Here is a 24,260-nt window from a genome sequence, read left to right on the forward strand (position 1 = left end):
TATTATCTAAGAAAAACCGAGTGGTTAAGGTGTATAATTCTTGTATCTTGCAAAGGAAAGGTCCAGCAATTCGTGTCCATTGAGAGCTTTAAGGGAAATGTATTTATTTGTATTTAAATGCATTTGTACTTAAATGTACATTAAAGTGTATTTAATGTATTTATTTCCTTCAAGTCTCTGATATCTGGGGGGGTTGCAGAATAACTTCAGAATACGAAGGGAAACGTATAATAACTTCAGCAGACGACTGAAAAATCGGGCCCCAGAAAACGCGTTCCGAGCCCCTTTCGCCCATGTCTTTATCTCAGCTCAGGGGCTTCACTTTCCCATTTCTCTCCCCCATCCCAGAGAGGGAGTGGGGACGGTGAGTGAACGGCTGCGTGGTGTTTAGCTGCCGGCCGGGTTAAACCACAACAGAAGGAAAAGCTGTAAGTGAACTTGTAAAAGCCTTGAAGAACATCGCGTGTGTCCCAGTTCAAACTCGGAATGGAATCAATCTAGGAGGATTATGGGGGGGCTTTATGGGCGGTGATTGGTTTGCTAAAATAAGGATGGTTTTATTGGGGATATGTGGAGGATTGTTAATAGTTCCATGTTTAATACCTTGTATTACCAGACTAATACACTCGGTTACACAAAAAATGCAAATATCTGCGGTACCTGTTGACCCAGAACCAGGGAAAGAGAAAACCCATTCCCTGATGATAATAAAAACAAACAAAGATCCAACATTGATATCAATTCGGCAAGTATTGACTCGATTGGAAAGGAAAACACGAATCAATACCATGAAAAAGGAGATGGGGGATTGTGAAATGTGTTCATCTGATTCGTGTCAATATGCAACAATGCTAGGGCCGCGTGATATGATGAGATGTGACCTTCTGTCTTACACACCCTTGTATAACCGCAAGTCTAAGGAAAACAGAGCGGTTAATGTATAGAGTTCTTGTATCTTGCAAAGGAATGGTCCAGCAATTCGCGTCAATAGGGGATAAGAGAACAAAGGGGTTTCAGAATAACGGCTAACTGTTATGACTATTGCATGGGGCACTATGCAAGTCTCTGCCATCCAGCCAAGATGAACAAAGGAAAAGGACAAGGGAAAAGCCTGGGAGGAAGACTAGGAGCCTTCAGTACGAGAGACCCCCAGAGGGACCACCAGAGACTGATACGCATGCGCCGGTGGGAGGGTTCGGATTCCAGGAACTAATTATAATAACCCTGCCTTTTCTAGGAGTACTAATGAATATGTATTAGCCTAGGAGCATAAAAACAACAGAAGATGCCCAAACTCCCCCAAACCGCCCCCAAAGACCTCAGAAATGACCCCAAAATCTCCGCTGCCGTTGCCGCCTTTATTGGGGTCACAGGATGAGGCCCCCCCCAGTCAGCTCCAGGCGCTGTGGGGATGGAATGGGGGGGATGAGACCTTTTTTTTTGGGTGTTTTCAACCCATTTTGGGGTTCGGAACCCATTTTCAGGGTTTTTGACCTATTTTTGAGGGATTTAAACCCCCTTTTTTGGATTGCGGTGTTTTTTTTTTTTTTAAACCAGGTTTTGGGGTTTTTAACCCCTTTTTGGGGGGTTTCAACCCAGTTTTGGGGGAGTTTAACCCTTTTTTTCAGATTTAACCCCATTTCAGGGCTTTTAACCCCAGGTGTTGGGGCTTGAACCCCAGTTTTGGGTTTTTAACCCTGCTTTTTGGGGTTTCAGCACCCTTTTTTGCTTTTAACACTAGTTTTTAGGGCTTTAATCCTGTTTTTTTGAGGATTAAACCCCGTTTTTTAAATTTGACCCCATTTTCTGTTTTTCAGCCCCATTTTTTGCCCTTCCAACACCCTTTTTTGGTATTTCAACCCCTTTTTTTGTTTTCTAACCCCGTTTTTTGCCCTCCAGCCCCGTTTTTCACTGTTTTGGACCCATTTTTTGGGATATCAACCCTGTTTTTTGTTTTCCAACCCCATTTTTTCCCTTTCCAGCCTCAGTTTTCAGGGTTTTGGCCCCATTTCTTACCCTTCCAACCCATTTTTTCAGGGTTTCAGCCCTCTTTTTCGCCTTTCCGGCCCCGTTTCTTGGGGTTTTGGCCCCAGTTTGGGGGTTTCAGCTGCTCTTTTTTGTTTTCTAGCCCCATTTTTTGCCCTTCTGGCCCCATTTTTCACTGTTTCGCACCCATTTTTCAGGGTTTCAGCCCCATTTTTTGCCCTTCCAGCCCCATTTTTTGGTGTTTTTCCCCTGTACCTGCGGGGGCGTAACGAAAGCGAGCCAGTCGGAGGCGTGCGTGGGCAGCAGCCCCATGGCCTGGCACTTGTAGAGGGCGAGCGCCAGCCCCAGCCCGTTGCCCACCAGGAACACCAAACCCTGCAGCAGCCGCGCGCTCGAGCTCTCCAGCAGCTTCAGGGCTGTGGGGGGGGAAAACCAGTCAGAGGGGCGGACTGGGAGCACTGGGAGGGGCCGGGCTTACTGGTGGAGAGGAAGAGTAGTGCCTGCAGCGGGCGCCAGCCCATCATGGCCGGGAAGATGCTGATGGTGCTGCCGGCCATGGACATGATGAAGAGGTTCACGGGGATCTGCTTCATGGGCACAGCGCCACGTCCCAGCAGCGCTGCGGGGAAAAACAGGGGGAAAAGGGGAAAAATGGTAAAAAATGAGGGGTGTGTGGGTGGTAATGGGGGGGTAAGGAGGGGTAATGGGGGGGAAAAGGGGGAAAAAGGAGAGGAAAAGGGGGGAAAAGGGGAAGAAAATGGGGGAAAAAGGGAAAAAAGGGAGGCAAATGGGGAAAAGGGGAAGAACGAGGAGGAAAATGGGGGGAAAAGGAGGCAAATAGGGGAAAAGGGGATAAAAGGGGAGGCAAATGGGGGAAAAGGGGACAAAAGGGGAGGAAAATGTGGGGAAAAAGGGAGGAAATGCTGAAAAAAGGGGGGTGTGGGGGGTAATGGGGGGGGGTATTGCTCTCTATAGGTTCCTCAAGGGAGGCTGTAGCGAGGTGGGGGTTGGTCTGTTCTCCCACGTGCCTGCTGACAGGACGAGGGGGAATGGGCTAAAGTTGAGCCAGGGGAGTTTTAGGTTAGATGTTAGGAAGAACTTCTTTACTGAAAGGGTTGTGAGGCATTGGAACAGGCTGCCCAGGGAAGTGGTGGAGTCACCATCCCTGGAAGTCTTCAAAAGACGTTTAGATGTAGAGCTTAGGGATATGGTTTAGTGGGGACTGCTAGTGTCTAGTGTTAGGTCAGAGGTTGGACTCGATGATCTTGAGGTCTCTTCCAACCTAGAAATTCTGTGATTCTGTAAGGAGGGGTAATGGGGGGGGAAAGGGGGGAAAAAGGAGAGGAAAAGGGGGGAAAAGGGGACAAAAGGGGAGGAAAATGGGGGGAAAAGGGGGGGGGAAAAGGGGGAAGAAAATGGGAAGAACAAGGAGGAAAATGGGGGAAAAAGGGAAAAAAGGGAGAAAAATGGGAGGCAAGTGGGGGAAAAGGGGATAAAAGGGGAAGAAAATGGGGGAAAAGGGGATGAAAATGGGGGATAAAAGGGGAAAAAGGGGGAAAGGGGAGGAAAGGGGGAGGAAAAGGGGAAGAACAAGGAGGAAAATGGGGGAAAAAGGGAAAAAAGGGGAGGAAAGGGGGAAGAAAAGGGCAAGAACAAGGAGGAAAATAGGGGAAAAAGGAAGGCAAATAGGGGAAAAGGGGATAAAAGGGGAAGCAAATGGGGGATAAAGGGGGAAAAGGGCACCAAACATGGCCTCTCCACATCAGAACCCCCCCAACTCCCCCCAGGCCCCCCAAATCGCTCCTAAAACCCCTCAGAACCCCCCCAAAAACACCTCACGACCCCCTCAGCCCCCCCCCAAACACCTCAAAACCACCCAGTACGCCCCAAAACCCCCCTCAGGACGCGCCACCCCCCCCCCAGACCAACCCAGGACCCCCGAAGACCTGCGGGGTTTGAACCCCACAATTCCCCCGAAATTCCCTGACAATCCCCCCCCAAAAAGCACGCCCAGGAACTCACCGAGCCCCCGGGGGCGTCCCCAGCTCCATCGCCCACTTGAAGTGTCTCAACCTCACCGTGGCGGCCGCCATTTTGTGAAGACCAGAAGTGGGGTTGGCCTTAAATACGCAAGCGACGCGGCACGTGACGCAGGAGGGGCGGTGATTGGACGGCGGAGGGCGGAAGTGCGGCCCCTAGCAACGCCATAGCAACGATGAGGAAAAAATAGACTTCCGGCAGCCAATGTTGAGTGCCAAGAGCATGCCGGGAGACGTAGTTCTCGGACTCTGGACTTCCGGGCGGCCATGTTGGGTGCCCAGAGCATGCCGGGAGATGTAGTTCTCGGACTCTGGACTTCCGGGAGGCCATGTTGAATGTCCAGAGCATGCCGGGAGATGTAGTTCTCGGACTCTGGACTTCCGGGCGGCCATGTTGAGTGCCCAGAGCATGCCGGGAGACGTAGTTCTCGGACTCTGGACTTCCGGGCGGCCATGTTGGGTGCCCAGAGCATGCCGGGAGATGTAGTTCTCGGACTCTGGACTTCCGGGAGGCCATGTTGGGTGCCCAGAACATGCCGGGAGATGTAGTTCTCGGACTCTGGACTTCCGGGCGGCCAATGTTGAAGGGCGCCCTCTGCCGCCACCTGCTGGTGGAAAGCGAGTACTGCAGGCGGCCGGGGGGCGCGCATGCGCGGTGACGCCCGCGGGCGCCCTCTGCCGCCACCTACTGGTGGGAAAAGGGTACTGCAGGCGGCCGGGGGGCGCGCATGCGCGGAGACGCCCGCGGGCGCCCTCTGCCGCCACCTGCTGGTGAAAATCGAGTACTGCAGGCGGCCGGGGGGCGCGCATGCGCGGTGACGCCCGCGGGCGCCCTCTGCCGCCACCTACTGGTGGGAAAAGGGTACTGCAGGCGGCCGGGGGGCGCGCATGCGCGGAGACGCCCGCGGGCGCCCTCTGCCGCCACCTGCTGGTGAAAATCGAGTACTGCAGGTGGCCGGGGGGCGCGCATGCGCGGTGACGCCCGCGGGCGCCCTCTGCCGCCACCTGCTGGTGAAAATCGAGTACTGCAGGCGGCCGGGGGGCGCGCATGCGCGTTGGCACCCGCGGGCGCCCTCTGCCGCCACCTGCTGGTGGAAAAGGGGTACTGCAGGCGGCCGAGGGGGGCGCATGCGCGTTGGGGCCCAGGGGCGCCCTCTGCCGCCTCCTTTTGGTGGAAAACGAGTACTGCAGGCGGCCGTGGGGCCGTGCATGCGCGTTGCTTTTTATGTCGTTGTTTTTATTGCTGTGTAATTTCCTACGCTCCTAGATTTTTCTTCATATGTAAATCACACAGAATCACAGATCTTCTAGGTTGGAAGAGACCTCAAGATCATTGAGTCCAACCTCTGACCTAACACTAAAGTTTGAGCTAATTCCCCATGAAAATATTTCATTTACTTTCTTGGTTGTATTGTCCTTTCTATGTTCAAAGCTGAGGCATAAATACAGTAAATTTTGCTTCTAGAAACACCCCAGTTCTCTTGTCTGCACTCTGCATACTGTAAACTAGGGATAGGCACAAAAACAAACAAATAAATAAATAAATAAAAGAACACAGCTGCTGCTGCTCCTGCTCTCTTTCTTGTGGTTTGCCCCCTCCCCTTTCCCAGGTGATTGTGTTTGGGTGCTGGGCGGGGCCAAATGGTATAGGAGCCCCAGGCACGGCATCAGAGAGCTCCTTCTGCCCGGGCTGCTCTTTGGGGTCAGCGCTTTGTTGATGCTTCTGTTAGCTACATGCAGGGTTCTTTTGGTGGGTCAGGGTCTGGTACGATCTTTTAGAGGAAACCGATCTAGTAGTATGTGCATTTATTGCTTGAAGCTCTTTGGAGGTGATTAATTGTTATAGCACATTTATGGATAGGATGTCAATGTTATTTTGTGCGTTTGCTTTGTTGTTCTAGGTCCCTCGTGATTTTTGCAGGGTTACAGGGCAGATGTCACCAGATCTACCCCTTTTGTTGTTTTTGTTTTGTTTGATTTTTTTTTTCTTGATTTTTCTTTTTCTTTTTTGGAAGGGGGTTTGGGATTTGAGCGTCCTATTTTTTTGGGTTTGGGATTTGAGCATCTCAATTTTGCGGGTTTGGGATTTGAGCGTCTTAATTTATTGGGTTAGGGGTTTTAGGCATAGGACTTCAGGGGTTTAATGTGGTAAATAGTTTGGGTTAGGTCTGTAGGGGTTTCGAGGATGTTTAGGGATAGGGCTTGAGGCTTTTTTGTGTAAGGGCGGGAAGGGCTAGGGTTACAGTGAGTGCTGTTAAACGTAGTTCTCGAAAACTCGGCCTCTGATTGGCCGTGCTGGCTGTCCAGGGAATTCTGGTAGGTGTAGTTTTCCGGCACCAGGCTTCCGGTAGGCCGTGTTGACTGCCCAGAGCATGCCGGGAGATGTAGTTCTTGGACTCCGAACTTCCGGGAGGCCATGATGGGTGCCCATAGCATGCCGGGAAATGTAGTTCTGGGACTCCGGACCTCCGGGAGGCCATGTTGAGCGCCCAGAGCATGCCTGGAAATGAAGTTCTCAGGAACTAGGGTTGGGGTTAGGGACTAGGGCTGGGGCTAGGGTTAGAGTTTAGGGTGCGGGTTGGGGTTAGGGTTAGGGCTAGTGAATGCTGGTTCTCTGTGTTTGCAGATGACGGTGAGCGTGTTCAAACTAATTGCAGTTGAAGAAGTTTCAGTTACTTGCTTGGTGCCGTTATCAGTTCAACATTAAAAGCTGCAGCAAAAGCAAAAGGGGATTTTTGCTTCTAGAAACACCACAGGTCTCTTGTCTGCTCTCTGAATGTTTTTGAGATAAAACAGATTTTAAAAAACAAAGGAAAAAAACAAAACAAAACACAGCTGCTTCTTTTGCTCTCTTCCTACTTTCATGTGCTTTGCCCCTCCCCTTTCCCAGTTGATTGGGTTTGGGTGCTGGGCGGGGCCAAAAGGTATATGAGCCCCAGGCACGGCATCAGAGAGCTCCTTCTGCCTGGGCTGCTCTTTGGGGGCAGTGCTTTGTTTTTCCTTCTGTCCGTTGCAGGGTTGTTTAGGCAGGCTGGAGTCTATGGATTTCTGGATTTTAAGTGCTTGGAATTCACTTAGGAGAGGGATGTTTAGTAGGGGCTGCTGGCTCAGTTTGGGGCGCGGTTGTCACTGCAGTTATTTTCGTACATCCCATTTCGGCGCGGCGCCGCCCGGGCCCATTTCGGCGCGGCGCCGCCCGGGCCCATTTCGGCGCGGCGCCGCCCGGGCCCATTTCGGCGCGGCGCCGCCCGGGCCCATTTCGGCGCGGCGCCGCCCGGGCCCATTTCGGCGCGGCGCCGCCCGGGCCCATTTCGGCGCGGCGCCGCCCGGGCCCATTTCGGCGCGGCGCCGCCCGGGCCCATTTCGGCGCGGCGCCGCCCGGGCCCATTTCGGCGCGGCGCCGCCCGGGCCCATTTCGGCGCGGCGCCGCCCGGGCCCATTTCGGCGCGGCGCCGCCCGGGCCCATTTCGGCGCGGCGCCGCCCGGGCCCATTTCGGCGCGGCGCCGCCCGGGCCCATTTCGGCGCGGCGCCGCCCGGGCCCATTTCGGCGCGGCGCCGCCCGGGCCCATTTCGGCGCGGCGCCGCCCGGGCCCATTTCGGCGCGGCGCCGCCCGGGCCCATTTCGGCGCGGCGCCGCCCGGGCCCATTTCGGCGCGGCGCCGCCCGGGCCCATTTCGGCGCGGCGCCGCCCGGGCCCATTTCGGCGCGGCGCCGCCCGGGCCCATTTCGGCGCGGCGCCGCCCGGGCCCATTTCGGCGCGGCGCCGCCCGGGCCCATTTCGGCGCGGCGCCGCCCGGGCCCATTTCGGCGCGGCGCCGCCCGGGCCCATTTCGGCGCGGCGCCGCCCGGGCCCATTTCGGCGCGGCGCCGCCCGGGCCCATTTCGGCGCGGCGCCGCCCGGGCCCATTTCGGCGCGGCGCCGCCCGGGCCCATTTCGGCGCGGCGCCGCCCGGGCCCATTTCGGCGCGGCGCCGCCCGGGCCCATTTCGGCGCGGCGCCGCCCGGGCCCATTTCGGCGCGGCGCCGCCCGGGCCCATTTCGGCGCGGCGCCGCCCGGGCCCATTTCGGCGCGGCGCCGCCCGGGCCCATTTCGGCGCGGCGCCGCCCGGGCCCATTTCGGCGCGGCGCCGCCCGGGCCCATTTCGGCGCGGCGCCGCCCGGGCCCATTTCGGCGCGGCGCCGCCCGGGCCCATTTCGGCGCGGCGCCGCCCGGGCCCATTTCGGCGCGGCGCCGCCCGGGCCCATTTCGGCGCGGCGCCGCCCGGGCCCATTTCGGCGCGGCGCCGCCCGGGCCCATTTCGGCGCGGCGCCGCCCGGGCCCATTTCGGCGCGGCGCCGCCCGGGCCCATTTCGGCGCGGCGCCGCCCGGGCCCATTTCGGCGCGGCGCCGCCCGGGCCCATTTCGGCGCGGCGCCGCCCGGGCCCATTTCGGCGCGGCGCCGCCCGGGCCCATTTCGGCGCGGCGCCGCCCGGGCCCATTTCGGCGCGGCGCCGCCCGGGCCCATTTCGGCGCGGCGCCGCCCGGGCCCATTTCGGCGCGGCGCCGCCCGGGCCCATTTCGGCGCGGCGCCGCCCGGGCCCATTTCGGCGCGGCGCCGCCCGGGCCCATTTCGGCGCGGCGCCGCCCGGGCCCATTTCGGCGCGGCGCCGCCCGGGCCCATTTCGGCGCGGCGCCGCCCGGGCCCATTTCGGCGCGGCGCCGCCCGGGCCCATTTCGGCGCGGCGCCGCCCGGGCCCATTTCGGCGCGGCGCCGCCCGGGCCCATTTCGGCGCGGCGCCGCCCGGGCCCATTTCGGCGCGGCGCCGCCCGGGCCCATTTCGGCGCGGCGCCGCCCGGGCCCATTTCGGCGCGGCGCCGCCCGGGCCCATTTCGGCGCGGCGCCGCCCGGGCCCATTTCGGCGCGGCGCCGCCCGGGCCCATTTCGGCGCGGCGCCGCCCGGGCCCATTTCGGCGCGGCGCCGCCCGGGCCCATTTCGGCGCGGCGCCGCCCGGGCCCATTTCGGCGCGGCGCCGCCCGGGCCCATTTCGGCGCGGCGCCGCCCGGGCCCATTTCGGCGCGGCGCCGCCCGGGCCCATTTCGGCGCGGCGCCGCCCGGGCCCATTTCGGCGCGGCGCCGCCCGGGCCCATTTCGGCGCGGCGCCGCCCGGGCCCATTTCGGCGCGGCGCCGCCCGGGCCCATTTCGGCGCGGCGCCGCCCGGGCCCATTTCGGCGCGGCGCCGCCCGGGCCCATTTCGGCGCGGCGCCGCCCGGGCCCATTTCGGCGCGGCGCCGCCCGGGCCCATTTCGGCGCGGCGCCGCCCGGGCCCATTTCGGCGCGGCGCCGCCCGGGCCCATTTCGGCGCGGCGCCGCCCGGGCCCATTTCGGCGCGGCGCCGCCCGGGCCCATTTCGGCGCGGCGCCGCCCGGGCCCATTTCGGCGCGGCGCCGCCCGGGCCCATTTCGGCGCGGCGCCGCCCGGGCCCATTTCGGCGCGGCGCCGCCCGGGCCCATTTCGGCGCGGCGCCGCCCGGGCCCATTTCGGCGCGGCGCCGCCCGGGCCCATTACTCAGGTGGTGCTACTGAGCAGGTGAGGTAAAGGAACCGGGAACAGAGAAGTATTGCACAATGGTATGTTGCATTAGTTGTAGTGTGCGTTGTGCAGGACATGGGTATTAGGGCTTGCATGGTAGTGAATGCTGGTTCTCTGTGTTTACAGATGGGGATGAGCCTGTGTAAACTAATTCCAGTTCAAAAAGTTTCAGTTATTAGCGTGGTGATATTGTCAATTCAATATTAAAACCTGCAGAATAAGCCAAAGGCGATTTTTGCTTCTAGAATCACTGCAAATATTTGGTCTGCTCTCTGCATGCTTTTGAGATAAAGTTTATTTTAAAAAAGAAACAAAAAGAAAAACAGCTACTTTTCTTGCTCTATTTCTACTTTCTTGTGCTTTGCCCCTCCCCTTTCCCAGGTGATTGGGTTTGGGTGCTGGGCGGGGCCAAAAGGTATATGAGCCCCAGGCATGGCATCAGAGAGCTCCTTCTGCCTGGGCTGCTCTTTGGGGTAAGTGCTTTGTGTTTCCTTCAGTCAGTTGCAGGGTTCTCTAGGCAGGCTGGAGTCTATGGATTTCTGGATTTCTAAGTGGTTGGAATTCTAGATCTCTAAGTGCTTGAAATAGAGGGATATTTAGTAGAGGCTGCTGGCTCACTTTTTTTTAGCATGGCCGCATAATCTCCTGTTTTTGAGATATATTTTAATCTCTACATGTTTAAAACCACTTGTTTTAGTCCCCTGGAGAGTTACACCAGCTTGATTACATGCTACATGTGGCTTGGCAGCGTAGATGCAGCATTACCAAGAGACTGAGCAGGGTTGTATCAGAGTCACCTTTTTCATCTGCAAAGGGTAAGTCTGTGATTACTCCTGCCGGGGTTGCTGTGTGTGCATGTCTTTTTGGTGTTTGTGGAGTTGTGTTTTTTTTTTTTTTGTGTGTGTGTGTATGTTCTAAGTTTCTGGTTTTCTGAGGGGTAAACAGTTAGTGTGCTGAACGTGGTAGGCAGGTGGAGGTTGGGAGCTGCTCAGGACTGGTAGGTTTGGTTTCTAGGAGTATGCGGCATCCATCCTGTGCGATGTGACTGATTGTTGGGCGGGAACGTTCCAGCTTGTGTGTCCTAAGCAATGTAGCTTGTGTAGCGTATGTTGTGTGGCCCGGGCAGAATCTGCTGTGGCGCTGTGAGCGAAGAATCTGAGTTAGAGCTGTTGAGCAACTGAAGTAAAGGAACTGGGAAGAGAGAGGTATTGCAGCAGGTACGCTGTGGTTGTGAGGTGCCTCAGAGTGTGCTTTTCTCTCGTCTCCACAGGTGCTTTGTGCAGTCGTGGACAGGAAAGGGAAATCCTCATGTCACGAAGCACTGAGGGAAGGTGAGTGTTGTCAGCCTGGTCATCCCTTATCCGAAGCGAAGGGAAGACGCTCAGGTGTTTCCCTGTGAGGGTCCGAGGTGAGGCTGTGTGGGATAGAGGAGCAGTGTGGCAGGTGTGTGCTTGCAAGCGCAGTGGTCATTTTGTCCTTTTGTGTTCCCAGGTGGCGTGGGTGATGCTGGCCGCTCCTTTCAAGCTTGGACCTAATTTGCAGGTACAGAGGCAAGTGGCCTGCTGTTTTGAAAGGATAAAACTAAAGATGGGGTCCCTTTTGTTGTTGAGGGATGGGTGCTACTGCTGTCAGCTGAATGTTTATCTTCTGCCTGTGTTTTTCCTTTTGTTCAGGCTGAAACGCAGTGCGCAGTGCAGGACGTCTTGACCCGAGCTGCCTCTGCAGTGACTCTGGTGCGTGATGAGCAGAGGTAACTGTTGTTTTTGGGGCGCGGTTGTCACTGCAGTTATTTTCCTACATCCAATAGAGTAAAATTCCAGTTTGCCTTCTAAAGGTGCTATAAGTGGGTAAAGAGAACAGATGGAAGCGTGTGCCACGTGGGGTAGGCAAGCGGCTGAGGTACATGAGGGGATGAGAGTATGTGATTTTTTTTTTTTCTGGGGATGAAATGGAATTAATTTTGTTGGTGTATAATCTGTTCTGCTCCTAGATTTTTCTTTCAATGTGAAGAAAAGTTTGAGCTAATTCCAGGTAAGAAAGTTCCAGTTACTTGCTGGGTCGTATTGTCCTTTTAATATTCAAAGCTGCAGCAAAAGCGTGGGGATTGTTGCTTCTAGAAACACCCCAGTTTTCTTGTTTGCACTCTGCATGCTGTTGAGCTAAAGCAGACCGAAAAAAAAAATAAAAAATAAAGGAAACACACACACACACACACACAAAAAACCAACAATAACAAAAAAAAACCACCATTGGGTGACGTGTTGTGAACGCAACGATCATTTAATCCCTTTGTTTTCCCAGGTGGTGTGGATGATACTGGTTGCACTGTTGGAGCTTGGATTTGGAGAGGAACAGGTGAGCATAGTTGTATGTTGCATCAGCAGTAGTCAGCATTGTGGAGAAGGTGGGCATCATGACCAGCATGCTACTGAATGCTGGTACTGTTTTTGCAGCTGATGATGAGCCTGGCAATTGCCTAAGATGACGACCAGTGCCTGTGCATTTCTTGAGGCGGAGGGAATTTACCATGCAGCAACCTGAGAGCTAAGTTGGGGGGCACCTGGTATTTGCATATCTGGGGTGGCTAATGGGAGCTGGGACCCAGAGGAGCATGGTGCCTGCTGGCTGAATAGACTTGGTGCCACTGCGAGGGTGGTTCAGGCTGGGTCACGTTCAGGCTGCTTGTGGCTGAGTCACCAGGCTAATAGAAGCAGCGGGATTATTTTGTAGCGTGAGTGCGTGCGCCAGGCAGGACAGTTTCCTTCTGTTTGTCTGTCTTGTAGTGTTGCTTCTGCAGCGTCTGTTCTGTGCTTCTCGGGTCTTGATATCCTCCTAGCTTTTGACACTGGACTGACCAGACAGGGGACTTGGTAGCGGTGCTGAAGGGCCTCAGTGCTTGTTTTGTCATCGTGGCTCTGATCCGAGCACTTCTTGTCTTGCAGTCGCTGCTTGAAATGCAGTTCTGTTTCAGGTCTCGTGCATCGTATTCTGTTTGAGATCGCGTCTGTTTCCATCCTCACTCTTGCAGAAGTCATCTGGGCCACATCAGGAGCTCTTGCTGGGAATTGAATTCCTAAGCGTCGTCTTATGGGGTTTTCAGTCCCCATCCTTCTGGTCTCTTGTCTTGAAGGCAGGCTTTTTCGGCCTCCATCATCCCAGTTCTGGCAGTTGCTTCCAGTCGCGTGTCGTGACATTTGAGTCTCCTCTAGGGTCTGGTGCAGAGCACCTGTTCTGACTTGCTGTTGCCATAGGGCTTCCCTCCGGGGGTCTCTTTTTCTTGCGCCTTGTGTTGTGTGTTTTGTTTGTAGTGTTTGTGGCGTGGCTGTGTGTGTATGTGTTTGGTCTGGAGCTGTCCTGCCTGGCAGTTAGTGATTAATGTGGCAGTGCATGGGTGTGCTAATACATTGTCGGGAGTGTTTTGGCAAAGGCATCCGGTCTACCTCTGGGCACGTACTGAAGGGCAGCTGGCAAAGTCATCTCTGTGGCGTTTGGCAGATGTGGGGGGGGGGGAGAGTATATCTGCTTGTGAGCAGCTGCTCGCATAGTGCTTGAACGGTGTGCTTGAGGAGGTCTGTTGAATATTGAAAGCTTACAGATATGGGGTTTTGAAATTTTTATTTTTATTTCTATCCTGTCCCCCAGTACAGCGTAAAAGTTAGGAGGAACCTGTCATAGAAAAGAGCTCCATCTGGAACTGTCCAGCACTTGGTAGGCAGCTCGGTGACTGGCTTGATCTACTTCTGAGGTGCTGAGGCAAGGAGCTTCTGTTTAGAAATTATAATATTGTAAATGGGGTTCCTTGTGTTGTTGAGGGATGGGTGCTAATGCTGGCCGCTGAATGATTATCTTGTGACTGTTCTCATTTGTTTAAGGTGAAACAGTGTACAATGCGGGACTTGAGCATAGCTGCTTTCGGCAAGGTGAGCGATGAACAGATGTAGCAGGCACTTTAGGGGTGCAGTTGTCACTGCAGTTACTTAAGTACACAAAGTACAGTAAAAATCCTGTTTATATTTCAGGGGTGTTGTAGCCGGCCTAAGAGAGCAGATGGAAGCACCTGCCTCTAGGGCAGGTGAGGGAGCAGAGGTAAGGGAGCAGATGAGAGTAACTGTCCTATCTGTGCTGTGTCTTTGGATGCTGCTTAGGCCTATGCTTTTCTTTTTGTTTCACAGGTGTGTTGCACAGGCTGAGTGGGGCCAAGCTGCACTCTGAAGAGCAGCACGAGAAGGGCGGGCTGGTTGTGAGCTGGATTGGAGCAGAACTGCCAAGTAGCACGAGGTGACTGCGAAGGGTATCCATCTTGCTTTGCAGGTGCCATTGCAGGCTCTCCACAGAAGCGGTTGAGGATTTGAGAAGAGGTTGCAGATCATCGAGGAGCGATACCTGCAGGGACGGCTTGAAAACGGTATGGCTGCTTTCTCTTCTGTTTATCAGGTGTCCCAGGCAATGTGGGCTGTGATGTTAGTCTTTAGAATCGGAACAAAGCAGGTGCTGATGGCGGTCTTCTTCGGTAGGCAAAGAGTTGCCCGAAGCCCTGTCCTGTGTAGCTTGAGCATGCCTCCCTGAGGATGAGGTGTCCTTTCTATCAGATCCCAAAACTGTGTTGAAGCTGAAATGCTGTGTCTGTGTTTTGGTTGGGGTTGCACCTTGGTGAGTGTAGGGATGGGTTTTAAGTGGGTGCAGCGGAGGGCCCGGCCCCAGTGTCCTGTAGTGTGTTTTGACCCATCAGCATAGCTTTTTAGTTCTTAGCCTACTGAAGTAAGTGATTTTTCCTGTGAGTGGAATGGAATTGACTTTTTTTTTTGGTGTGTAATCTATTCTGCTCCTAGGTTTTTCTTTCTGTGTAAATAAAAGTTTGAGCTAATTCCAGCAGGAAAAGCTTCAGTTACTTGCTTGGTGGTAATGTCCTTCTAACATTCAAAGCTGCAGCGAAAGCATGGGGATTGTTGCTTCTAGAAACACCCCAGTTTGCCTGTCTGCCCTCTGCATGCTGTTGAGCTAAGCCTTATAATAAATAAGTAAATAAACCACAGCTGCTGCTCCTCCTCTTTCTGCTTTTTTTGTGCTTTCCCCCTGCACTTTCCCAGGTGATTGGCTTCAGGTTCCAGGTGGGACCTAATAGTAACTGAGTTGCAGGTATGCCATCAGAGAGCTCCTTCTGCCTAGGCTGCTCTTTGGGGGTAAGTGCTTTGGTTTTCCTTCAGTCAGTTGCAGGGTTCTTTAGGTGGGTCAGAGTCCATGGACTAATGCATTTTCAAGTAGAAACCGGTACGCATATCTTTTTTGAGGTGGTAACTGGCAGGATCTGTCATTGTAAAGCAATCTAGTAGTAGGTGCCTGTATTGCATGCAGCTCTTCCTCAGGTGAGTAATTGTTATAGCAGTGTTACGGATAGTATGGCGATGTTACTTTGTGTGTTTGCTTTGTGGTTCTGGGTTCCCTTATGATTTTTTTTCAGAATTACAGGGCTTTTTGTGAGTCTTTGCCTTTATGTCAAATCTTATCAAAGTCACAACCTTGGTGGCAAAGTGATGGAGCAGGGTTTAGGAGAAATGTATCATGGAGGCTCCTTGTGTGAGCGTGTATCTGAAAACGGCAGCAGTGGGCATGTAAGGGGTATTCTGTTTCAGGTTTAGGGACGGTTTGTTACATTTCTGGAGCTTTTGCCTGTGTGTTTGCTGTCTGTCGAGTCTTTAGACCATAAAGCCTTCTAGGCTTTATGTGCATGGAATTCACATATTTGAGGTATGTTTATGAGGGGTTGCCAGGTACGTTGTTTTTGGGAAACCGTGGGGTACGGTTTCTTGACCGCATAAGTGCAGTACTGCCAAGAGACTGAGCAGGGTCACCTTCTTCATCACTGAAGAATAAGTCTGTTTGGGCCCATTTCGGCGCTGCGCCGCCCGGGCCCATTTCTCAGTTGGAGCTACTGAGCAGGTGAGATAAAGGAGTTGGGAACAGAGAGGTATTGCACAACTGTATGTTACATCAGTAGTAGCGAGTGTTGTGCAGGAGGTGGGTGTTAGATCTGGTGTAGTGGGATGGTTAACTGAGATAGGTCACGTAGACATAAAACAGCTGAATCTTCACGAGTTGGACAAACATCGCACACAACTTGTCTGAGCCAATCAGACACAAGGACACAATATCCGTCGGCGGTTTGGGAAAGTACCGACTGTGTTATTTCGGTCGAAAGGATGAGGAAGAAGCTGATACGATAAGGACGTAGGGGGACCAATCATGAGCTTAACTTTTGTAATATGTATGAGCTAATTATATGTTAAGGAATAAAAGGCGTCTGAGCTATCCAATAAATCGAAGCTTGCTGATCACTCATAGTGAGTGTCCCTGTCTTCCTTCTGACGACAACAAATGGCGCCCGAACAGGGACCCCGCTGGCGGTGAACCTGCGAGCTACGGATCGACGGAATAAGGGAAGGAAACAGGTCCTGCAATGCAGCTCAGGAGGTGGAAGGGACGAAAATGCTGAATCCTCGCACCCGGGAGCACCTATAGAGGGTCCCGCCAGCCACGTGTCGCCGAGGTCTTGCAAAGGCTGCAACAGCGCTGACGTAAACAAAGGTATGGAGAGACAAGCGACGTATGATCTGCTATAGTGCTTTTTAGAAAAGCAGAGCACGCAGGGTATAGACTGTAAAAAGGAATTGCGGAGGGACGCGGGAAATTGAAGTAATCGCGGTGCGATGTGGGACATCCGAGATCGAGTTGCTACAGTAGACCAGAGGCATCAGTGGACAACGGCAGCTGACCCTCACTGTGTGGTGAGTCGGCACAGAGCAGAGGGGTGGACATCAGGACCCTGCAGACTGTCAGATGTAACCATGGAAGCAGCGGCGGCTGTGCTGCTTCTCTCTGGCATTCATTTTATAAGAGGTTTATCTTGCAATGCAAAAAAGACTATTCGTCCCCAGATCGGTGTTATAACTATGTTTCTGGATAAGATTCCGTGGGGTTGCCACATTCTATGGATTAGTAATGACGACTTAGCTCTATTGCGGGGCAGGAGTGCAGAGATGCAGATTACACTGCCAAATGACCACCGGCAGACTTGAGGAGACACTGCTCGGCTGCGGGGATCGGCTGCAGCGTGGACGCCCCTAGGTGCACCCTGAGCGTTTTTGCTCGGAGGGGACTCCACTCTCAGCTGCTCACCACAGGAGCAAAGATCTCCTGAAGCTGCAGACAAACAGTATGTTTTCAGCTGCTGGAGGAATACTAACTGAAGTGTTAATAATTGTATGTGTTATTCTTAAATGTCCAGGTATTTTGTGTTGAAAGTATTTGTGTAAGGGTAAGGTTTTAAAACAGTGTTGCAAGTCACTTCACGAGGAACACAATGAGAGACAATACTTGTTTGTTGGGTTATGATTCTAAATTATATTGGCCGCACGTATTGTTTGCTTATCATTCTAAATTATATTCTCGTGGTATGATTGAGGTTGTGGTATGATTGAGATTGAGATGTGCCAGAGGCCTCTGGGTGTGCAATTGTGCTGTGTGTGTGCGAGTGTGCTATGTACTGTGTTAGTGAGAGCGTGCTTATTGCCATAGTGCAGGTTGCCATAGTGCAGGCTGAAATCATAGGAAATTAGTGCCGGCAAAAAAATCATAGGAAAATGAAGGACGAAGTAGCCCTAGATTCACTACAGTGCTTTTTAGAAAAATGGGGAGTCGATTGTAAGCAACTAGCAGGACTAGTTGCGATCGGTCGAGCAAAATCATATTTCACAAGTATGGAGTCAAGGACTGGGGGCTTTGGGAGCTGAAGCAAAATCTAATAACAATCCGATGTGGAATAATGACACTGCAAAGGCTCTGCCACCTGGCATGTTTTTGATTTGCAGGGATCGTGCATGGCAAGGAATACCTGCCAACGCGTTTGGGGGTCCATGTTATCTAGGGCGACTCACATTGTTCGCCCCGGACTTACACAGTCTCTGGAACCAGAGCTTGTCGCAGAGATCCAAACGAGCTCTTAAGACTTTAGGTTCTGACTGTGATGATGGTGTAGAATTATGGGGCGCTGCTGAGAGAGTATTTGCTTCATTAGTTCCAGCATTGGGAACTGCACATGCTTTGGCTAGCATTAATAAGCTTGCTTGTTGGGCTGTTAAGCAATCAAATGTAACAACTGAAATTATTACTGAAATGGCACAAGATATGGATAGTCTTAGGCATGTTGTGTTACAAAATAGGGCTGCAATTGATTTTTTGCTTTTAGCGCAAGGACATGGATGTGAAGATTTTGAAGGAATGTGTTGTTTCAATCTTTCAGATCATGGTCAATCGATTCATGACCAGTTGAAATGGTTGATGGAGCACACAAAGAAAATTACAGTACAACCTAGTTGGCTTGACAATTGGTTGCAGTCCATCTTTGGGGGTCTGTCTAACTGGTTAGTGAGTCTATTCGAAGAGGGATTTCACTTTCTGCTTATAGTTATATTGATAAAAATAGCTGCGCGAATATTTTTTGGTTGCTTAACTAAGAAGCTTGAACAAGTCACAGAAAAGGTATTAGTAGTCCAAAATAAAAATGGGGGAATTGTAGAGGGATGGTTAACTGAGATAGGTCACGTAGACATAAAAAAGCTGAATCTTTACGAGTTGGACAAACGTCGCACACAACTTGTCTGAGCCAATCAGACACAAGGACACAATATCCGTCGGCGGTTTGGGAAAGTACCGACTGTGTTATTTCGGTCGAAAGGATGAGGAAGAAGCTGATACGATAAGGACGTAGGGGGACCAATCATGAGCTTAACTTTTGTAATATGTATGAGCTAATTATATGTTAAGGAATAAAAGGCGTCTGAGCTATCCAATAAATCGAAGCTTGCTGATGATATCACTCATATTGAGTGTCCCTGTCTTCCTTCCGTCGACAACACTCTGGCATGCTAGTGATTGCTGGTTCTCTGTTTTTGCAAGTGATAATGAACGTGTTTGACGTAATTCCATTTGAAAAAGTTCCAGTTACTTGACTGGTCGTGTTGTTATATCAATATTAAAAGCTGTAGCAAAAGCATGGGGATTGTTGCTTCTAGAAACACCCCAGGTCTCTTGTCTGTTCTCTGCATGATGTTCAGGTAAAGCAGATTTAAAAAAACAAACAAACAAACAAACAAAACAAAACAAAAAAAACCAGCTACTGCTCCTCCTGCTCTGCTCCTACTTCGTTGTGCTTTGTCCCTCCCCTTTTCCAGGTGATAGGGTTTGGATATTGGGCGGGGCCAAATGGTATATGAGCCCCAGGCATGACATCAGAGAGCTCCTTCTGCCTGGGCTGCTCTTTGGGGTAAGTGTTTTGTTTTCCTTCAGTCAGTTGCAGGGTTCTCTAGGCAGGCTGGAGTCTATGGATTTCCGGATTTCTAAGTCCTTGGAATTCACTTAACAGAGGAATATTTAGTAGAGGTTGCTGGCTCTTTTTTTTTTTTTTTTTTTTTTTTTTGATGGTGGGATGCTCTTCTTTTTTTGAGCTATATTTTAATCTCTAGATGTATAAACCTACTTGTGTAATTTTCCAGAGGACTAAAACCAGCTTCATTTCATGCTACATGTGGCTTGGCAGTTTAGATGCAGCATTACCAAGAGCCTGAGCAGGGTTGTATCAGAGTCTGCTCTTTCCTCTGCAAAGGGTAAGTCTGTGATTACCTCTGCAGGGGCTGCTGTGCGTGCACGTCTTTTTGGCGTTTATGGATCTCAGATGTTTTTTTTTTTTTTTTTGTGTGTGTGTATATTCTAAGCTTTTATTTTTTGAGGGGCAAATAGTGTGTGTGCTGAGCGTGGTTGGCAGGAGGAGGTGGGGAGCTGCTCAGGACTGGTAGGTTTGGTTTCTCAGAGTGTGCGGCAGCCTTCCTATGCGACGCGACTGATTATTGGGTGGGAATGTTCCAGTTTGTGTGTCTTAGCCATTGTAGCTTGTGTAGTGTGTGTTGTGTGGCCCAGGCAGAGTTTGCTGTGGCACTGTGAGCGAAGAATCTGAGTTAGAGCTGGTGAGCAGCTGAAGTACAGGAGCTGGGAAGAGAGAGGTATTGCAGCAGGTACGCTGTGGTTGTGAGGTGCCTCAGAGTGTGCTTTTCTCTCGTCTCCACAGGTGCTTTGTGCAGTCGTGGACAGGAAAGGGAAATCCTCATGTCACGAAGCACTGAGGGAAGGTGAGTGTTGTCAGCCTGGTCATCCCTTATCCGAAGCGAAGGGAAGACGCTCAGGTGTTTCCCTGTGAGGGTCCGAGGTGAGGCTGTGTGGGATAGAGGAGCAGTGTGGCAGGTGTGTGCTTGCAAGCGCAGTGGTCATTTTGTCCTTTTGTGTTCCCAGGTGGCGTGGGTGATGCTGGCCGCTCCTTTCAAGCTTGGACCTAATTTGCAGGTACAGAGGCAAGTGGCCTGCTGTTTTGAAAGGATAAAACTAAAGATGGGGTCCCTTTTGTTGTTGAGGGATGGGTGCTACTGCTGTCAGCTGAATGTTTATCTTCTGCCTGTGTTTTTCCTTTTGTTCAGACTGAAACGCAGTGCGCAGTGCAGGACGTCTTGACCCGAGCTGCCTCTGCAGTGACTCTGGTGCGTGATGAGCAGAGGTAACTGTTGTTTTTGGGGCGCGGTTGTCACTGCAGTTATTTTCCTACATCCAATAGAGTAAAATTCCAGTTTGCCTTCTAAAGGTGCTATAAGTGGGTAAAGAGAACAGATGGAAGCGTGTGCCACGTGGGGTAGGCAAGCGGCTGAGGTACATGAGGGGATGAGAGTATGTGATTTTTTTTTTTTTCTGGGGATGAAATGGAATTAATTTTGTTGGTGTATAATCTGTTCTGCTCCTAGATTTTTCTTTCAATGTGAAGAAAAGTTTGAGCTAATTCCAGGTAAGAAAGTTCCAGTTACTTGCTGGGTCGTATTGTCCTTTTAATATTCAAAGCTGCAGCAAAAGCGTGGGGATTGTTGCTTCTAGAAACACCCCAGTTTTCTTGTTTGCACTCTGCATGCTGTTGAGCTAAAGCAGACCAAAAAAAAAATAAATACAGGAAACACACACACAAAAAATAACAATAACAACAAAAAAAAAAACCACCATTGGCTGACTTCTTGTGAATGCAACGATCATTTAATCCCTTTGTTTTCCCAGGTGGTGTGGATGACACTGGCTGCACTGTTGGAGCTTGGACTCGGAGAGGAACAGGTGAGCACAATCGTATGTTGCATCAGTAGTGGTCAGCATTGTGGAGAAGGTGAGCAATGGGGCTGGCGTCCTAGTGAATGCTGGTACTCTGTTTTTGCAGCTGATGATGAGCCTGGCAATTGCCTAAGACGACAATCAGTGCCTGCGCGTTTCTTGAAGCGGAGGGACTTTACCATTCAGCAACCTGAGAGCTAAGCTGGGGGGCACCTGGTATTTGCATATCTGGGGTGGCTAATGGGAGCTGGGAGTCAGAGCAGCATGGAGCCAGCTGGCTGCCTAGAGTTGGTTCCACGGTGAGGGTGGTTCAGGCTGGGTCACGTTCAGGCTGCTTGTGGCTGGGTCACCAGGCTAACAGAAGAAGCGGGATTATTTTGTAGCGTGAGTGCGTGCGCCAGGCAGGACAGTTTCCTTCTGTTTGTCTGTCTTGTGTTGCTTCTGCGATGTCTGTTCTGTGCTTCTCGGGTCTTGATATCCTCCTAGCTTTTGACTCTGGACTGACCAGACAGGGGACTTGGTAGTGGTGCTGAAGGGCCTCAGTGCTTGTTTTGTCATCGTGGCTCTGATCTGAGCACTTCTTGTCTTGCAGTCGCTGCTTGAAATGCAGTTCTGTTTCAGGTCTCGTGCATCGTATTCTGTTTGAGATCGCGTCTGTTTCCATCCTCACTCTTGCAGAAGTCATCTGGGCCACATCAGGAGCTCTTGCTGGGAATTGAATTCCTAAGCGTCGTCTTATGGGGTTTTCAGTCCCCATCCTTCTGGTCTCTTGTCTTGAAGGCAGGCTTTTTCGGCCTCCATCATCCCAGTTCTGGCAGTTGCTTCCAGTCGCGTGTCGTGACATTTGAGTCTCCTCTAGGGTCTGGTGCAGAGCACCTGTTCTGACTTGCTGTTGCCATAGGGCTTCCCTCCGGGGGTCTCTTTTTCTTGCGCCTTGTGTTGTGTGTTTTGTTTGTAGTGTTTGTGGCGTGGCTGTGTGTGTATGTGTTTGGTCTGGAGCTGTCCTGCCTGGCAGTTAGTGATTAATGTGGCAGTGCATGGGTGTGCTAATACATTGTCGGGAGTGTTTTGGCAAAGGCATCCGGTCTGCCTCTGGGCACGTACTGAAGGGCAGCTGGCACAGTCAGCTCTGTGGTGTTTGGCAGATGTGGAGGTGGGAGAGTATATCTGCTTGTGAGCAGCTGCTTGTATAAGTGCTTGAATGGTGTGCTTGAGGAGGTCTGTTGAATCTTGAAAGGTTACAGATATGGGGTTTTGAAATGTTTATTCTTATTTCTTTCCTGTCCCCAGTAGAGTGTAAACCTTTGGAACCTGTCACAGGAAAGAGCTCCATCTGGAACTGTTCAGCACTGGGTAGGCAGCTCAGTGACAGGCTTGATCTACTTCTGAGGTGCTGAGGTAATGGGGCTGCTGTTTTGAAACGATAATTTGTAAATGGGGTCCCTGCTGTTGTTGAGGGATGGGTTCTAATGCTGGCCGCTGAATGATTATATTGTGACTGTTTTCATTTGTTAAAGCTGCAACACAGTGTACAACGTGGGACTTGAGCATAGCTGCTTTCGGCAAGGTGAGCGATGAACAGATGTAGCAGGCACTTTAGGGGTGCAGTTGTCACTGCAGTTAGTTAACTACACAAAGTACAGTAAAAATCCTGTTTATATTTCAGAGGTGTGTTGTAGCTGGCTTAAGAGAGCAGATGGAAGCATCTGCCTCTAGGGCAGGTGAGGGGGCAGAGGTAAGGGAGCAGATGAGAGTAACTGTCCTATCTGTGCTGTGTCTTTGGATGCTGCTTCAGCCTATGCTTTTCTTTTTCTTTTGCAGGTGTGTTGCACAGGCTGAGTGGGGCCAAGCTGCACTCTGAAGAGCAGCACGAGAAGGGCGGGCTGTTTGTGAGCTGGATTGGAGCAGAACTGCCAAGTAGCACAAGGTGACTGCGAAGGGTATCCATCTTGCTTTGCAGGTGCCATGGCAGGCTCTCCACAGAAGCGGTTGAGGATTTGAGAAGAGGTTGCAGATCATCGAGGAGCGATATGTGCAGGGACGGCTTGAAAACGGTATGGCTGCTTTCTCTTCTGTTTATCAGGTGTCCCAGGCAACGTGGGCTGTGATGTAAGCCTTTAGGATCGGAACAAAGCAGGTGCTGATGGCTGTCTTTGGTAGGCAAAGAGGTGCCCAAAGCCCTGTACTGTGTAGCCTGAGCACACCTTGCTGAGGATGAGGTGTCCTTTCTACCAGTTCCCAAAACTGTGTTGAAGCTGAAATGCTGCGTTTGTGTTTGGGTTGGGGTTGCACCTTGGTGAGTGTAGGGATGGATTTTAAGTGGGTGCAGCGGAGGGCCTGGACCCAGTGTCCTGTAATGTGTTTTAACACATCAGCATAGCCTTTTGGTTCTCAGCTTACTGAAGTAAGTGATTTTTCCTGTGAGTGGAATGGAATTGAATTCTTTTTTGGCATGTAATCAGTTCTGCTCCTAGACTTTTCTTTCTATGTAAATAAAAGCTTGAGCTAATTCCAGATGAAAAAAAAAAATAATCAGCTATTTGCTTGGTCATTTTGTCCTTTTAATATTCAAAGCTGTAGCAAAAGCATGGGGATTGTTGTGGAGGAATGGTTAAGTGAGGTAGGACACGTGGATGTTGAGCAGTTAGGAGGTCATGGGCTAGGGAGGTACCGTACTCAACTCATATGAGCCTGGGCACGTGCGCAGCCGGTTGAGAACCAATCAGGCCCAAGGACACGATGCCCTTGTGTGGTTGGGAAAGTCCCTAAGGCGGGACAGTAGCTAAAAGAGGGAGGAACTAACTGACAAGATAGGAAGGTGTTAGCCAATCCTGAGCTTAGTTTTTGCAATATGTATGAGTTGATTATGTTCGAACTAGATAAAAGGCGACTGAGCTATCCATTAAAGTTGAAGTTCACTGTTCACTCATATTGAGTGTCTGTCTTCCTTCCGTCGACAACAAATAGCGCCCGAACAGGGACCGATCTGAACGGGATTTGGATACTGCTGGCGGTGATCCTGGGCCACGGTTGGACGGAATAAGGGAGGAACCGGTCCTGCAACGCAGCCCAGGAGGTGGAAGGGACAAGAATCCCCTCACCCGTGTCGGGAAGGTGAAAGGGACGTGGAGTCCCCGCACCCGGGAGAGGATCCCGCCGGTCACGCGTCGCCGAGGTCTGAAAGGTGAAAGGGACGAAAACTTGGAGTCCCCGCACCCGCAGCTCGGAAGGTGGAAGGGAGTCCCCGCACCCGGGATGAGCCTATAAAGGGTCCCGCCGGAGAAGCGCCGCCGAGGTCTTTGCAAAGGCTGCAACCGACGTATATAAAGGTATGGAGAGACATCGGCGTATGCTTTGCTCGAATGCTTTTTAGAAAAGCGGAGCACTTCAGATATAGACTGCAAAAAGGATTTACCAGGATTATTAGCATATGGAGTAATGCAGGGTTGTTTTATCAATCCTGATACAGTTTTTG

The 24,260-nt window shown here is 52.2% G+C and overlaps 1 protein-coding gene and 1 long non-coding RNA gene across 4 annotated transcripts; one reads left to right on the forward strand and one right to left on the reverse strand.

Moving 5' to 3' along the window:
• Positions 1-79: 79 nt before the first annotated feature.
• On the reverse strand, positions 80-4,418 carry LOC309888159 (ER membrane protein complex subunit 4-like; the record flags this gene model as incomplete). Its single annotated transcript, XM_082780400.1, is given in 6 exon segments — positions 80-1,403; positions 2,242-2,402; positions 2,465-2,584; positions 2,587-2,605; positions 4,065-4,181; positions 4,398-4,418. Coding segments are annotated over 6 exon segments (474 nt in total). The 3' UTR covers positions 80-1,367.
• A 16,360-nt stretch (positions 4,419-20,778) lies between these two features.
• Positions 20,779-22,839, forward strand: LOC309888335. Of its 3 annotated transcripts, XR_014319143.1 has the most exons (4): positions 20,779-20,840; positions 22,079-22,183; positions 22,303-22,352; positions 22,746-22,839. It is a non-coding gene; the product is annotated as an uncharacterized lncRNA (long non-coding RNA). The 3 variants fall into 3 exon arrangements; XR_014319144.1 differs by lacking the exon at positions 20,779-20,840 and having other exon boundaries at positions 22,055-22,183; XR_014319145.1 differs by lacking the exons at positions 20,779-20,840; positions 22,746-22,839 and adding an exon at positions 22,452-22,498 and having other exon boundaries at positions 22,055-22,183.
• The last annotated feature ends 1,421 nt before the right edge of the window (positions 22,840-24,260 follow it).

The sequence above is a fragment of the Aythya marila genome, assembly GCF_965140915.1.
Source record: "Aythya marila genome assembly, chromosome: 28".
NCBI lineage: Eukaryota > Metazoa > Chordata > Aves > Anseriformes > Anatidae > Aythya > Aythya marila.